At 42.6% G+C, this 13214-nt stretch overlaps 2 protein-coding genes across 2 annotated transcripts; one reads left to right on the forward strand and one right to left on the reverse strand.

The window, feature by feature from the left end:
• Window positions 1-5689: 5689 nt before the first annotated feature.
• On the reverse strand, window positions 5690-7438 carry LOC311024358 (uncharacterized protein). Its single transcript, XM_084026728.1, has 4 exons — window positions 7002-7438; window positions 6795-6849; window positions 6341-6458; window positions 5690-6140 (listed from the first exon to the last, which is right to left on the reverse strand). The coding sequence occupies exons 1-4, from the start codon at window positions 7296-7298 to the stop codon at window positions 6107-6109; spliced, it is 504 nt and encodes a 167-aa protein (XP_083882854.1). The 5' UTR covers window positions 7299-7438; the 3' UTR covers window positions 5690-6106.
• A 1150-nt stretch (window positions 7439-8588) lies between these two features.
• On the forward strand, window positions 8589-11225 carry LOC311024435 (uncharacterized protein). The gene is made up of 4 exons (XM_084026846.1): window positions 8589-9068; window positions 10013-10067; window positions 10262-10376; window positions 10495-11225. The coding sequence occupies exons 1-4, from the start codon at window positions 8775-8777 to the stop codon at window positions 10898-10900; spliced, it is 870 nt and encodes a 289-aa protein (XP_083882972.1). The 5' UTR covers window positions 8589-8774; the 3' UTR covers window positions 10901-11225.
• Window positions 11226-13214: the final 1989 nt, after the last annotated feature.

Genomic DNA, 13214 nt, shown 5'->3' on the forward strand with positions numbered 1-13214 from the left:
AGATGGTCTGCTCGCCTCATGTGCTTTAACTACACTGTGGAATACAAGCCAGGTCGTGATCAAGGCCGTAGCTACCATTGAGGACACCGAGGTCATGTCCTCGGCATTTTTTTTCCACTGATTTCACTTTCCAATTTTTAAAAGTTGACTTTTTTTTCCTTCCATAACCAAGGGAAAATAAGTATAGCGGTACAGCTTTTACAGCTGTTATAGAGCGTGGTCGCAGGTATTATTACAATGTTTCCATTTCATTGTCTTCGCGACAAGTCTATTTTTTTCTCACGAGATATTGTTTTTAACATTCATTTTTTTATGCCGACCGGGGGCGAGCGCGCACCAGATCAGGCACCGATAAAAAAACTAAAAAGGAGCCGGTTAGAAATGAAGATAGGAAAAGCACAAAGAATGTCCAGGAGACCCGTCCTCACGAACGAGGGAGGATCAGATCAGATGGTGGCACAGGTTTAGCGATGAGGAAATCGTCACTGTCAGCTGCACATTCTGTCAGCAGGTCTGCTCCATGCAGACACTTTACAATTGATTGGTGCGACTGTTTGATGTGATTTAAAATAAAAGATTCTTCTGTGAATTTGGGTTCGTTGTGGTGGTATGTCTTCTTGATGCTCAGCCAGGTACACAGGACAATCAAACGGAGAAACGGAGACGTACTTTTCAGTGTTTACTTTCTTAACTAGCCGGCTTCATCACCATGACAGCGACCAAACAATCACAACTACTAGGCTACTGAACCAATCACAGGCCAGGGGAACAGGGTCTATGACACACACGTAGGAACATGAATAGGCCGATACAAAATATCTAACAACTAATTTACATCTGTCAACAATTAATTAAATTTACTATACCCAAACATATCCCAACTTAACACTATTTCATTGGTTTGTGGTTGGGAATTATTGAAACAGGGTGATAAGCAACTGCAGAGCAGTGCAGGGATGTAAAACCAAGGGGGCCACTCCCCCCACCGCCCCCCTTCCCAATCCACTCTCTCTCTCTACACACACACACACACACACACACACACAAAACACACACAGTAGTATAGGCCAGGCCAGCCATATACAGATGTTAAGGAATTTCAAGACATGAATTTTCATTCCAGTTAATTAATGATAATCAAGTTAAAACCTTCTCTCTCACACAGTTTAATATAAAACCTCATGTTCATCCACTTAACGTCAGAATTACATGACTGTTTATACAACCAGATGTTCAGCATCACTTGATGTTCCACCTCTTCCTTTTCAATCAACGACAAAATGAACGTTGCAGTTCAACATGTTAGTTATTACTGAAAATAAAAGTGTAATTAGCCACACTGATCTGTTTTATTCGTGCTTATTTCTTTCTTTTTGACCTTGGGGTGGGTCAGGGGGGCAGTTCAGGCCAGGAGGACTTTTGTTTTGAGGGTTGAGTTGGGATTGACCTCGGTATTTGAAAAATCCTGGCTACGGCCTTGGTCGTGATAACGTCATAGCAGACCGTTTGTCTCGCATGTCCCTGCCGTCTTCTGACCCACAAGAGCAGGATGAGGACATCATAGCCATGGTGTCTGTGGACCTTGCAGCTGTTACTACAGAGCAGCTACATACTGCCTACCAAGATTGCCCAGTGCTGCAGCAGGTTATGGCTTATCAAAGAAATGGTTGGCCCCGTACAGCTAAAGGCCTTGATCCCGCCTTTCTGCCCTTCTACCGTGTACAGACTGAGCTGGCTGAACTTGATGAGGTTTTGGTTAGAGGTACTCACCGAGTTGTGATTCCCCAGACTCTTCAGCCACAACTCATACAGCTTGCCCACGACACTCACCAAGGCATGGTGAGGACAAAACAAAGACTTAGGGAGCTCTATTGGTGGCCTGGTATGGACTCTGATGATGAAGCTGCCATTAAGTCATGCACCACCTGCTCCTAACATGACAAAACTGCCATAACCAGAGCTGCCCCACTGCAACCGGTGCCCCTTCCCAATGCATTCTGGGAAAAACTTGCCATGGATATCGTGGGCCCGTTACACTCTGCTCCACCTGACTGCCGTCTTGCCATCACATTGGTGGACTATTACAGTAAATGGCCCGAAGTGGCATTTACATCAGATGTTACGTCCGCTACTTTCGTTGCATTCTTGTCTGCTGTTTTCAGCCGTGAAGGCAACCCCCTTGAACTTGTAACTGATAACGGCCCTTCATTTGTGTCTGCTGAGTTTGAGGCCTTCTTAGCAGCTCAGGACATTACACACTGCCGCAGCTCCATCTACTATCCGCCAAGTAATGGAGAAGTGGAGAGATGGAACAGAGTATTAAAGGACTGTCTACAAACAGCTGAACTTCTACATGGCCGTCCATTCCACACCAAGTTGAACATCAAGAACATTGCTTCGCCTCGCTCATCTGCTCAGCCTGAGGCTGTGAGAGACACTGACTCTGAAACAAGCCAAAGTAAAGCGCTATGTGGATGAACGTCGTGGCGCACAGTCTCCAAAGTTTCAGCGTGGTTCCTATGTTGGGATCAGGAAGCCAGGAATCGTAAAGAAAGAACACTCCAAATTCACACAGCCCCTCTGGGTTGTTGCTCACAAAGGCCCGGCAACCTACGAACTTTCTGATGGTAAAGTATGCAACGCCATACACCTGTCCCCTGCAGGTCCCCCCTCCCCTGAGGTGTACACAACCAGTACCTGTGTACAGCCTGAGGATGTTTATGTGCCTCCTCAGACGTCACCGCCTGCTCACCCACCTCCTAGGCCCCAGCGGAGTCGCAGGCAGATTCAGCCGCCTGCATGGCTGGGAGGTTTTGCCACCTGACCTCAATCTTTTTTAAAAGGGGCAGAATGTGGTGTGATTTATGGACTGTTACTTGTGTCCAATTTGAAGTATGGACTGTTACACGTTGACAGTTTATGACGTTGTGGACAATTCTAATTAATGTATTTTTCCACATGAAGCTCTTTACAATCAGGATAAGATTACAGAAAATGGGAAATTTATTAAAGTACAAATGTGTCACTGTTGGTGACGTACAAGTGTTTTGCTGAAAAGTAGTCTACAGATTCTAGGGAATACTGAGATCTTCAGAAGCTAATTTTGGTTTGTTTATTTTATTGTGTAATTACTTACTATGCAGGGTTGGTTACTATTGAAGTGTTGACACAGCTAAAGCTTCACTATCTTTTGAATTTTCATGAGAGGAATTATTCTTAAAAATATGTGGTATATATATGTGTGCCTGCATACATATATCATGCCAGTAGGTGGCAGTGTCACTCGATGTAATGCATTCTGATTACGCAGCACTTGTTCTGACTCCTGTGAAGTAAACACCGTTCCTCTGAAGTAGCTCGCCTGCTAGCTTTCTTTTCATTCGTACAACACAACAATAATGACCACACAAACAACTGAACATTTTTCAAACAAGCCGTGTAAGCAAAGCATCTTGAGTCTCAGGCAAATATTGATAAACGCCTGATTCCAGCTGAACAGAGCGCAGCTGCATGTTGTCTTGTGTGTTTCCTGCTCTTCACCTGAACCCCATCAGTCGTTGAACTGAGATTTATGGAGGCGATTAAACAATACATTTCAAATACACTGTTCCTCTGAGGATATTTTAACGTGCTTCAAGGAGACGTTTGTGGCAGGGTTGTATTACTTTATAGGGTCATTCCGTGTCAACTCAGCCACCCATGTACATGACACCTCTCAGATTTTGCTGAAAAGCGGTGAAAATATGCCTTATGTTACCAAACGAGGGAATCTGAAGTTTCAGGTCAATATCTCAAACGGTTTGCCCGTGGCGCTCATTTGAATTCCAAGTGTCACACCCCTTTTTAACACATTGGAATTTCGCATTTCATTTGTTGGCATTTTTGGAGGCCCATAACTTCTGTTCTAATAGTGATAGAAGGCTGAAAATGGGTCTGTTAGTTCATTGTAATGTGTAATACACAATTATGTATCAACATTCCTTACAGTTTGGGTGAGAGGTGGGTCACCAAAGTCCAATCATTTTTCGACGGACAAAATTATTTTTCACTTTTTGGGTGCTCCTAGCACTACGATTAATGATCACATTTATTCTAAACAGGATTATTTGTTTCAGTTCAAATCTATGTCTGTGTTGCTGCTTTATCAACGTACAGAACTTACCAGAACACGGTGGAATCTATTTATATTCAATTATTCCATCTGTGTGTTTAACAGATAGTATTGATAGAAAACCAAATAAATCCAAAAGTTTGTGTTTTGCATTACTTTGCAGCTAAGAAGTATGTAACTTACCTCGAATAGCCTCTTTCACCCCCTTTACTGAAAAAGATAAAAACAAGTCTTTCAGTGCAATAAATGCAGTTCAAATGTTTATACATTAATTAGGGTTTATGTTCATAGTGTGAATATGATATAGTGAGATTAGAGAATATTTCACACAGACACCATTCAGACGGACAACAGCACTGTCAAACAGAGCTCACTGACTTGTTTCAATAAAGAGGAAAAAAGCAGTGCAGTCTGGCCAAAATACTGGTGCAAACTCATGTCCAGTTAGAAAACTGTTGAGTGGGAAATAATGGACTAATTCTAGTAGTTAACAGGTGTCAAGACAGAAGGGCAAACGACTGATGACCTGATGATTTTCTAGAGTCCCAACCCCAGAATCCCATCTTCAAATTAGACTACCTGGTGTGTATTTAACCCTTTTTAAAGTGCACCGACACAGAACCCTTTTTGAAGCAGTGCTATTATAAAGGCCTTTAGCATGAATACAAACTGTAAGGCATTCTGACGGTCTGCTATCAGAGTAGATGCAGTTTCATGTAGAGGAGACATTATGCCCATATCCGGGTTCATACTTGTATTATATCATTTTACTTATAAACTGGCTGTGTGGATTTCTGGCAGGATTGAGCATTTCAATAATTTCACAGTATTTATAAAACACTTAGACCTGCTTTATAATTAAAAAAAGACGCCAATATCTCACTTTTAAAAAATATGAAAGAACCCAATGACACAGAGACCTTGTAGCAGGTGTCAGTGTGTTATCATGAGAAAAGTCTGAAAAAGAGGTTTTTATGTTCTGGAAAGTTTCTAGTCATTGTCCCATCGAATGTGTGTTGAAGTCGTACCTTTCAGTTTGAGCTTGTTATGGAGCTCTTTGTCAATCTCATCTTTGTTGAACTGGGCGTTGGCAGTCTCAAAGTCAAAGTCTTCTTCAAACGTCACGGTGCCATCCCTACGCAGGTTTATGTTGCCCCTGCTGCGGTATCCTCTCCCACGGCCACGGCGGATGGACTGAGCAGCAGCTGGCAAATAATAGGGGAAAACTCAAATCCAGCCACGTTCAAAGGAGAAACATCCATATATATCATATTGGGACGTTGTTACGCTAGTTTTATACTATAGCACAATGTATTTATGACCCGACACCCCTATGTTGTCAATGTCTCAGAGGGTTGAATAAAACAGTCACCATGTGAGCACAAATAAATAAAATAATAAAACAAATCACTTTAACAGTAATAATACTTTGATAGCACGCAATGGCCATCTAGCATTTGTAGATTTAGCTGAAGAGGCAGAATATACAATGGGAGATAAACTATGCTTACAAAGTAGACCTTAATCATGGCTGAAATGGTCCTGCAATAGGGGAGGTAGAGGATCACAATATTGAAATGGTAGTGCACACATTTATTTTCAAATGCAAGTGTGTTATGCACTGAGGTTTAAACAGCCCTCTAAATCAGGAGAGAACACCACATCTCATCAGTCAGGCATTATTTCATCACATGCCCATTCACTTTTTTATATAAAAAACACATAAAACTGGAGGAAGATCTCCTGAATTCTACATGGCAGAGTTGATTTATTTGTGAAGGCTGTAAAACTGTAAGTATCCGTGCAATTATTAAACAGAGACAAACAAAAAAAGGGCAAAACTAAATCCAACAAGCAATCACATTACAAAAGGGTACAAGCTATGTAACATGAATTAATGTACAATTATTTTTTTTAAAGTCAACAGTTTTTACTTTCTCATAAGAAACAAACAGGTCTATAATCACATAAGTGATAATACTATACGAAATACAATTATTTTGGAGCTTCATGGATTCCACACAGCCTCCTGCGAAAAAAAAAAAAAAATTATTATTATTTCAATTTGATGTACAGAATCCTGTTGCCAAACATCATTTTTACAGCAATAGCTTTATTGTGGGCTTCTGCTCTGTAATTTGATTTGGTTCTGCTGAAACTCTCTCAATGTGCTGGACTTCTCCAGATGACCACACTCTTATTCCCAAGATAGTAACGTGTTTCCGTCACCTTGCTTCCTCCTTGGTTGTATCTGCAAAGGCACAAATAGCTTGGTCTCTATCCAAAATCTGTTTTTTCAAGCTCTGAATGTCGTCTTCGGCCTTCTGTTTGGACACTTGGTGATCCGCTGCGGAAATGAGTAACAGAGAAGAGACATGTTGTGAATTTCCGTATTTAATGGACAATAAATGAGTAAGCTTTTTTATTTGCCACGCTCAGATGGACTGGAACCAAGGAAATCCTGGAGGCCTGCACATCCGTGCTGGCAATCCAGTTAGACTGGTTTCTGGAGTATAATCTTGCCAGACTGACAGATCTCAGCAGCTCGATCTGTCCGTTTCTTTTTAAAGACCAACAGAAAGACTGCCTGAGGTGTGTTATGGTCTGGTTTCACATTTTCCTATCTGGATCAGTTTGGGATGTGGCCAGTGTTCATGTTTCAGAGTGGAAACACAAAACTTACCTTTGAGTTTAGCCATGGCCTCTGCGGTGTCTGACTTCTTCTTCTCGGCACCTGCCTAAAGGCACGGGTGAAAGGATTTGTCAGCAGTTGATGCCAGAAGAGAAGGTCCAACAGTTAACAGCAATCAAATGCGGACGGAACAGAATCGCTGACAAGCAACATCCCGACGCGGTGCATGCACGGCGAACAACACGACGCCACCCTCACCTTCTCCGCGTTGCAGCTCTCCAGACTTTTATTGCTTTCCTGCACGGACGTCTCACCGTCCACCTTCTCCTTCTTCAGCTGGTCGATCTTGGTGTTGACGGACACCAGCGCCGTCTTCATCTGAGCGATTTTGCCCTTCAGCTCGACGACGGACTCCTCTTTCCGCTTGGTCTCCGCCGAGCTGTCCAACATGCGTGCTTTCACGTCGCGCAGGTCCAGCTCCTGGCGCACGGCCTGGAAGATCATCACCACCATGACGGCCGCGCTGAGGCCGACCAGAACAATGGCGAGCTTCATGCCGGTGGAGACGCGGGCCGAGTCGGTGGTCACTTTCCAAGCAGATCTCTCTCACTCTCTCTGTGTCTCTCTCTCTGGTTCTCCTCCGCGTCTCCTCCGGCTCCTATGTGGCCGGGTTGACTGCACCTGCTCTACCTGCTCGGCGGGTTGGGCGTGGCGATCACGTACTTCCTGCTTTGCGCAAACACCTTGCACCGATTTAAGGCTTCATCACTTGGCCTCCCTTGAATATCTCATAATCACACAACACACTGGCTGCTTCCAACAGGCTGTGTCGATCAAAAGGAAGCAAGACACTTTTGGTAACATTCCCATGAATTTTCAAAATGTCTGTGCCTCATATCCTCCTTGCATAATTACAATTGAGGGGCTGTGTGCTCTTTGTAGGTTTTATGATGACACCTTGGTGATCTGTTGAACTGTTTCTCGTTTACTCAACTGCTGTACTTGACCACTGAACATTAATGTCAGGCTGCATTATATGTAACCATATATATATATATATGCACACACATACACACACACACACACACATACATACAACATACACACACACTATATTGCCAAAAGTATTCCCTCACCTGCTTTGACTCGCATATGAACTTAAGTGACATCCCATTCTTAATCCGGTTTAATATGACGTTGGTCCACCCTTTGCAGCTATAACAGCTTCAACTCTTTCCACAAGGATAAGGAGTGTGTTTTATGGGACATTTTGACCATTCTTCCAGAAGCGTGAGAGGAAACCCATTCCATGAAGCTCTCTACACTGTTCTTGAGCTAATCTGAACGCCACATGAAGTTTGGAGGTCTGTAGCGAGTGACTCTGCAGAAAGTTGGTGACCTCTGTGCACTATGTGCCTCAGCATCCGCTGACCCCGCTCCGTCATTTTACGTGGTCTACCACTTCTTTGCTGAGTTGCTGTTGTTCCTAATCACTTCCACTTTGTTATTATCCCACTGACAGTTGACTGTGGAATATTTAGGAGTGAGACCTATCACCACGAGCATCCATCATTTATATATATGTGTGTGTGTGTGTGTGTGTGTGTGTGTGTGTGTGTGTGTGTGTGTGTGTGTGTGTGTGTGTTCTTAGTTGTATAGTGTTGTATTCAGGCTCCTACAAAATGAGATACAACAAGGATTAGTCCTGTTTGCTCCCACTTGACCTTTCTGTCAACGGCCATTCAGTAAAAACAACACAGGCTCGCCTGCCTCTTTACTGCATGTGACTTGTTTGCATAGTTATATATAGAGGAGCAGGCGGCGGAGAGGAGACAGGTGTACAGTATACCTAGGCTACCTGTCGCTCCTCGTACAGGAAGTGGGCGTGTCTCTGCTGACTCCTCGGCTCATTGGGTCTTCATGTGGCAGGCACGGAGAGGTTTGAACGGGCCGACACGGAGAGCTCCGCTGCGCCGAGGCCGAGCACTCTACGACGGGCGTCCATCATCGAGGTAACAGCTCCGGTCCAGCATGAAGGCGCACTACCTGCTGCCCGTGACGGTCGTCGTGTCCGTCGCGCTCTTGGGGGTCGTGAGAATCCGGAAGAAGGAGCAGGACAAAGCGATGAGACGCGGGAAGTTTCAGGACATCAAGCTGCGGGTGACCTACGACGTGCTGAGAGAGTATCAGGCCGAGAAGGCGGAGACCCAGAACCTGCTGGAGAAGCACGAGCTTGAGCACACGGAGCTGGTCCGCGCGGTGGACATGTACCGGGCCAAAGCGAGCAAGGCCAAGGGGGATGCGGACGTCTGCAAGGGAGACCAGGTGGGGGAGACAACCACAGACGCTATTGATTGTGACAGTACATTGTGTTGTCTTAAAAAAACGTGATACGTTAAATGTACTATAATGCAGATGCACCTGATAACCGTTTGAAATGCACCATGAAGGAATTCAGTGTGTCAAAGAACAAACATAACCGGTTTCACCTGAGAAGCAATGAATGCATCACCACCAGGTCCGCCTTATCTCATCAAAGCAGGGACTGGCTAGGCACAAGTAAACTCCAGCAGTAGTGTTCTTCTTATAACCATTTATTGTTGAAAGTATTTAAATCAATCAGTGGCCCTGCTTGTGCAAAGCTGTATATACATCAGTGAGCATTGCTTAAAAAGCCCAAACTATATTAACAATGAGAAATATGATCGGTAGCTGCCCCCTGGTGCTCCTGTGCAAAAATGTGAGTTTTGCTCATGTAACACTAAACTTAATAAAAGGTAAGGTCTGAAGGAAGAGGAGGTAGCTCTCAGGTTTATTTATGGAACATCAGAATTTGCACTTGCATACATTTTTCCTAATTTCCCTCCATTTACGGCCCTTTTATGAAGCGTCTCAGCTGGAGTCGAGTGGCTTCTCAGTAGATTACGGTGATTCCTCAGTGTTGCTCAGAGCAACAAGTGAAACATTATCATGAAAATAATCTTTAAGGGCGTAGAAAATCGGATGGTGTGAAGGGATTGAAAGAATGTTATACAATATGTTTTGTTCAGCCAAATAAGGGGAAGACATGAAGCCTATTGTTATAGGCTAGGTGATCATGTAACACTGAGGACTTAAGCCAAAACTCTGGTGTATGCAGATCCAGTTATTATGATAACAAAAGTGTTCAAATATTTATAAAGGTCAGGATGTATCGTATGGATGCAGGATGTTAGTCTGCGTGGAGTAAGAGTTCTCTAACAAACTAAACAAATCTTTTCCACTTCCAGAAATCTGCACGAGATGAACTGGCATCAACAGAGACCAAATTAAAACTTCTCCAAGGTTGGTGCCGTTTTATGGGCCTCAATGCCAAAAAGAGCTTTTTCCTGTCATCTATGACAATTCAAATGCATTTAATGATTTCAACTTCTGGTTGAAAAATTAAACATGTGATTAAATAGTAGATGGTCTTAACCTTTTTGTTTTAAATGTGTGAACAACTTAAAATGCCTCATGTCATATGCTAACCCCTACAGTGGAAGTGGATAAGGAGATGACAAGCTTGAGAACAGAAACGGCAACACTGAAACAGCAACTAGAAGCTCGGAGTGCAGTGTGCAACTTTTTGAAAAAAGGATCAGAACCAGCAAGGTGTGGTTACTTTACTAAAACTTTTTTTCAATAATTACATAAAAATATTCGGTCCTCCATTATCGATATCTACTGTATGCATTCAATGCCTTTTCTATTGTTGAACTTTCTCTTAAAGGCAACTGTGTATCAATGAGGAACTAAAGGCAGAGGCCCCGAAACAAGACGAACCGAAGGCCAAGGACCCAAAACAAGACGAACCAAAGGCTGAGGCCCCCAAACAAGAAGAAGCTAAGGCCGAGGCCCCGAAACAAGACATACCAAAGGCCGAGGCCCCTAAACGAGACGAACCAAAGGCCGAGGCCCCGAAACAAGACGAACCAAAGGCTGAGGCCCCGAAACAAGACGAACCAAAGGCCGAGGCCCCGAAACAAGACGAACCAAAGGCCGAGGCCCCTAAACAAGAAGAACCAAAAGCTGAGGCCCCTAAACAAGAAGAACCAAAGGCCGAGGCCCCTAAACAAGAAGAACCAAAGGCAGAGGCCCCGAAACAAGAAGAACCAAAGGCAGAGGCCCCGAAATAAGAAGTAAAGGTGCATGATAAGTTATAATGTATTGCAGCGTGTGTTTTTCACAACTATTTACTACTGGGCAGGATCAGGAGTTAACTGAAAGGCAGTGCAAGATACCATTGACTAAATAGGGGAGTCGCACAAAGCTTTCTCTTCTTTATGTTGTCTGTCTCGCTCGGCAGCAGCAGCGTCTGCAGTAATTAATTTTGTATTTGTGGCACAAAGAAAATAAATACACAACTGTGAGCTGGCTTTGTTTAAAAAAAGGGAGTATGTATACATCAATAATGTACACACTTTGAGTGCAACTTAAATAAAAACAAATATTTTCCTGTAACCTGTTTGCCATCTCAACTCTGTTGTGAAAAAAATTATTGGAATTCTGAAGTAAAAGTAGAAATAGTATTTATATTCAAATTCTATGTGAGGCGCCTAACCACTGTGCAGCCCCACGCCTGCATACCAATACATGAAACTCCACGTTACTATTCCACATACAGGAACATCTTAACAGTCACTGTTATGTTCACATATTCATCTTGTGCTTTGGTAATATTGTAGAGAAAAGTACATCGCCTGTAGTACTCGGTTGTGGTACTTTTAAGAGTAAAATGTGATCGAATCATAAAAGTAACCTTTTGAGAACCTTCTGGGAACGTTCATACTTACTTACTGCCCACTTTGCCTCCTGGCAGGGCAGCAACAAAGGTTCTCCACTCTGGTCGATTCTGGGCTGCTTTCTTGGACACCTAGTAAACTGCTTGAGAAGATTGTATCTAAACGGATTCAAGATTACTTTACGACAAATAATTTAATAGAGAATGCTCAACATGGCTATAGAGATGGCCATTCCACATGTACAGCACTAGTTAAGATGACTGATGATTGGCTAATGGGAATTGATAAAGGTTTGCTATCATGTGCAGTTTTATTAGATTTTACTTCTGCTTTTGATCTTATAGACCATAAATTGTTGATTGATAAATTGAAATGTTACGGTTTTGGTTCCATGGCTGTCTCTTGGTTTGAGAGTTATGTATCTGACAGAACTCAATGTGTATATTTAAATGGTACGCTATCGAACAGCAAAGGTTTAAGCTGTGGTGTGCCGCAAGGCAGTTGTTTGGGACCACTTCTATTTTCTATTTTTACAAATGATCTCCCTCTTGTGACTCAAAAATCCAGTTTGGTACTGTATGCTGATGACACCACATTATATCATTCTGCATCTACAATAGGAGAACTCCAGTCTGTCCTCTCAAAGGACATAGATGCTGTTTCTGAGTGGGTTATAAGTAATAGACTGGTTTTAAATATCTTAAAAACAAAAAGTATTGTCTTTGGTTCACGTCATAGTCTAGCAAAAAATCCTACACTTAATTTACAGATTTCAGGACAATCAATCAAACAAGATGATAAAGTAAGACTTTTGGGTGTTACCCTTAGTAATACACTTTCGTGGTCTGAACATATCAATCAAATTGTCACTAAGATGGGTAGAAGCATCGCTGCTGTTAGGAAATGTGCTACGTATTTAACACCTGCAATTCGCAGACAGGTAGTACAAACATTGGTGTTGTGTCATCTGGATTATTGTTCAGTTATTTGGGCTTCTGCACCCAAGTCTGAGCTTACAAAATTACAAACAGCTCAAAATAGGGCAGCTAGACTTACTCTTGATTGTTCTTATAGATCGAGTGTGGACCGTATGCATTCTTGTCTTGGATGGCTGAAGGTTATTCATAGGTTATCCAGCAGTTTATTGTTATTTATTCGAAACATTATTCATAATAAGTATCCTACAGATCTTTTTAATCAGATTGGTTATAATGCTGATGTTCACCACTACAGTACCAGAGCTTCAACTCAAGGTCTACTTGCATTACCACGACCAAGAACTAATTCAATGAAAAGCACTGTTGTATATAGAGGCATTTCGTTATGGAATACTCTTCATTTAAATATTAGGACCATTCCCAGTAAAAAAGCATTTAAGTCACTTTTTAGACTTAAGAGTTAATCTTTCATGTTATCATTGTGAGAACTTTCTCTTTCTTTCCCTTTTTCTTTCTTTTTATTGTAAATGGATCTGTGTATGTTTTGTAACTTGATCTGTGTATTGTTATTTTATTTTGTACTTTTGAAAAGGACCCCAGGAAGACTAGCCTGGCGTTTGTTCGTCGGCTAATGGGGATCCTCAATAAACAATAAACAATAAACCTTCCCATGTCGGGCTCATAGATTTCATTTCCTCTTCTACTGTGCAACGCCAGGTGCACGTTCATACACCGTTCTTTAAAGGTTGCAAAACAAATGTAATCGAGCA

The sequence above is a fragment of the Eutrigla gurnardus genome (genome assembly GCF_963514095.1).
Source record: "Eutrigla gurnardus genome assembly, chromosome: 14".
Taxonomy (NCBI): Eukaryota; Metazoa; Chordata; class Actinopteri; order Perciformes; family Triglidae; genus Eutrigla; species Eutrigla gurnardus.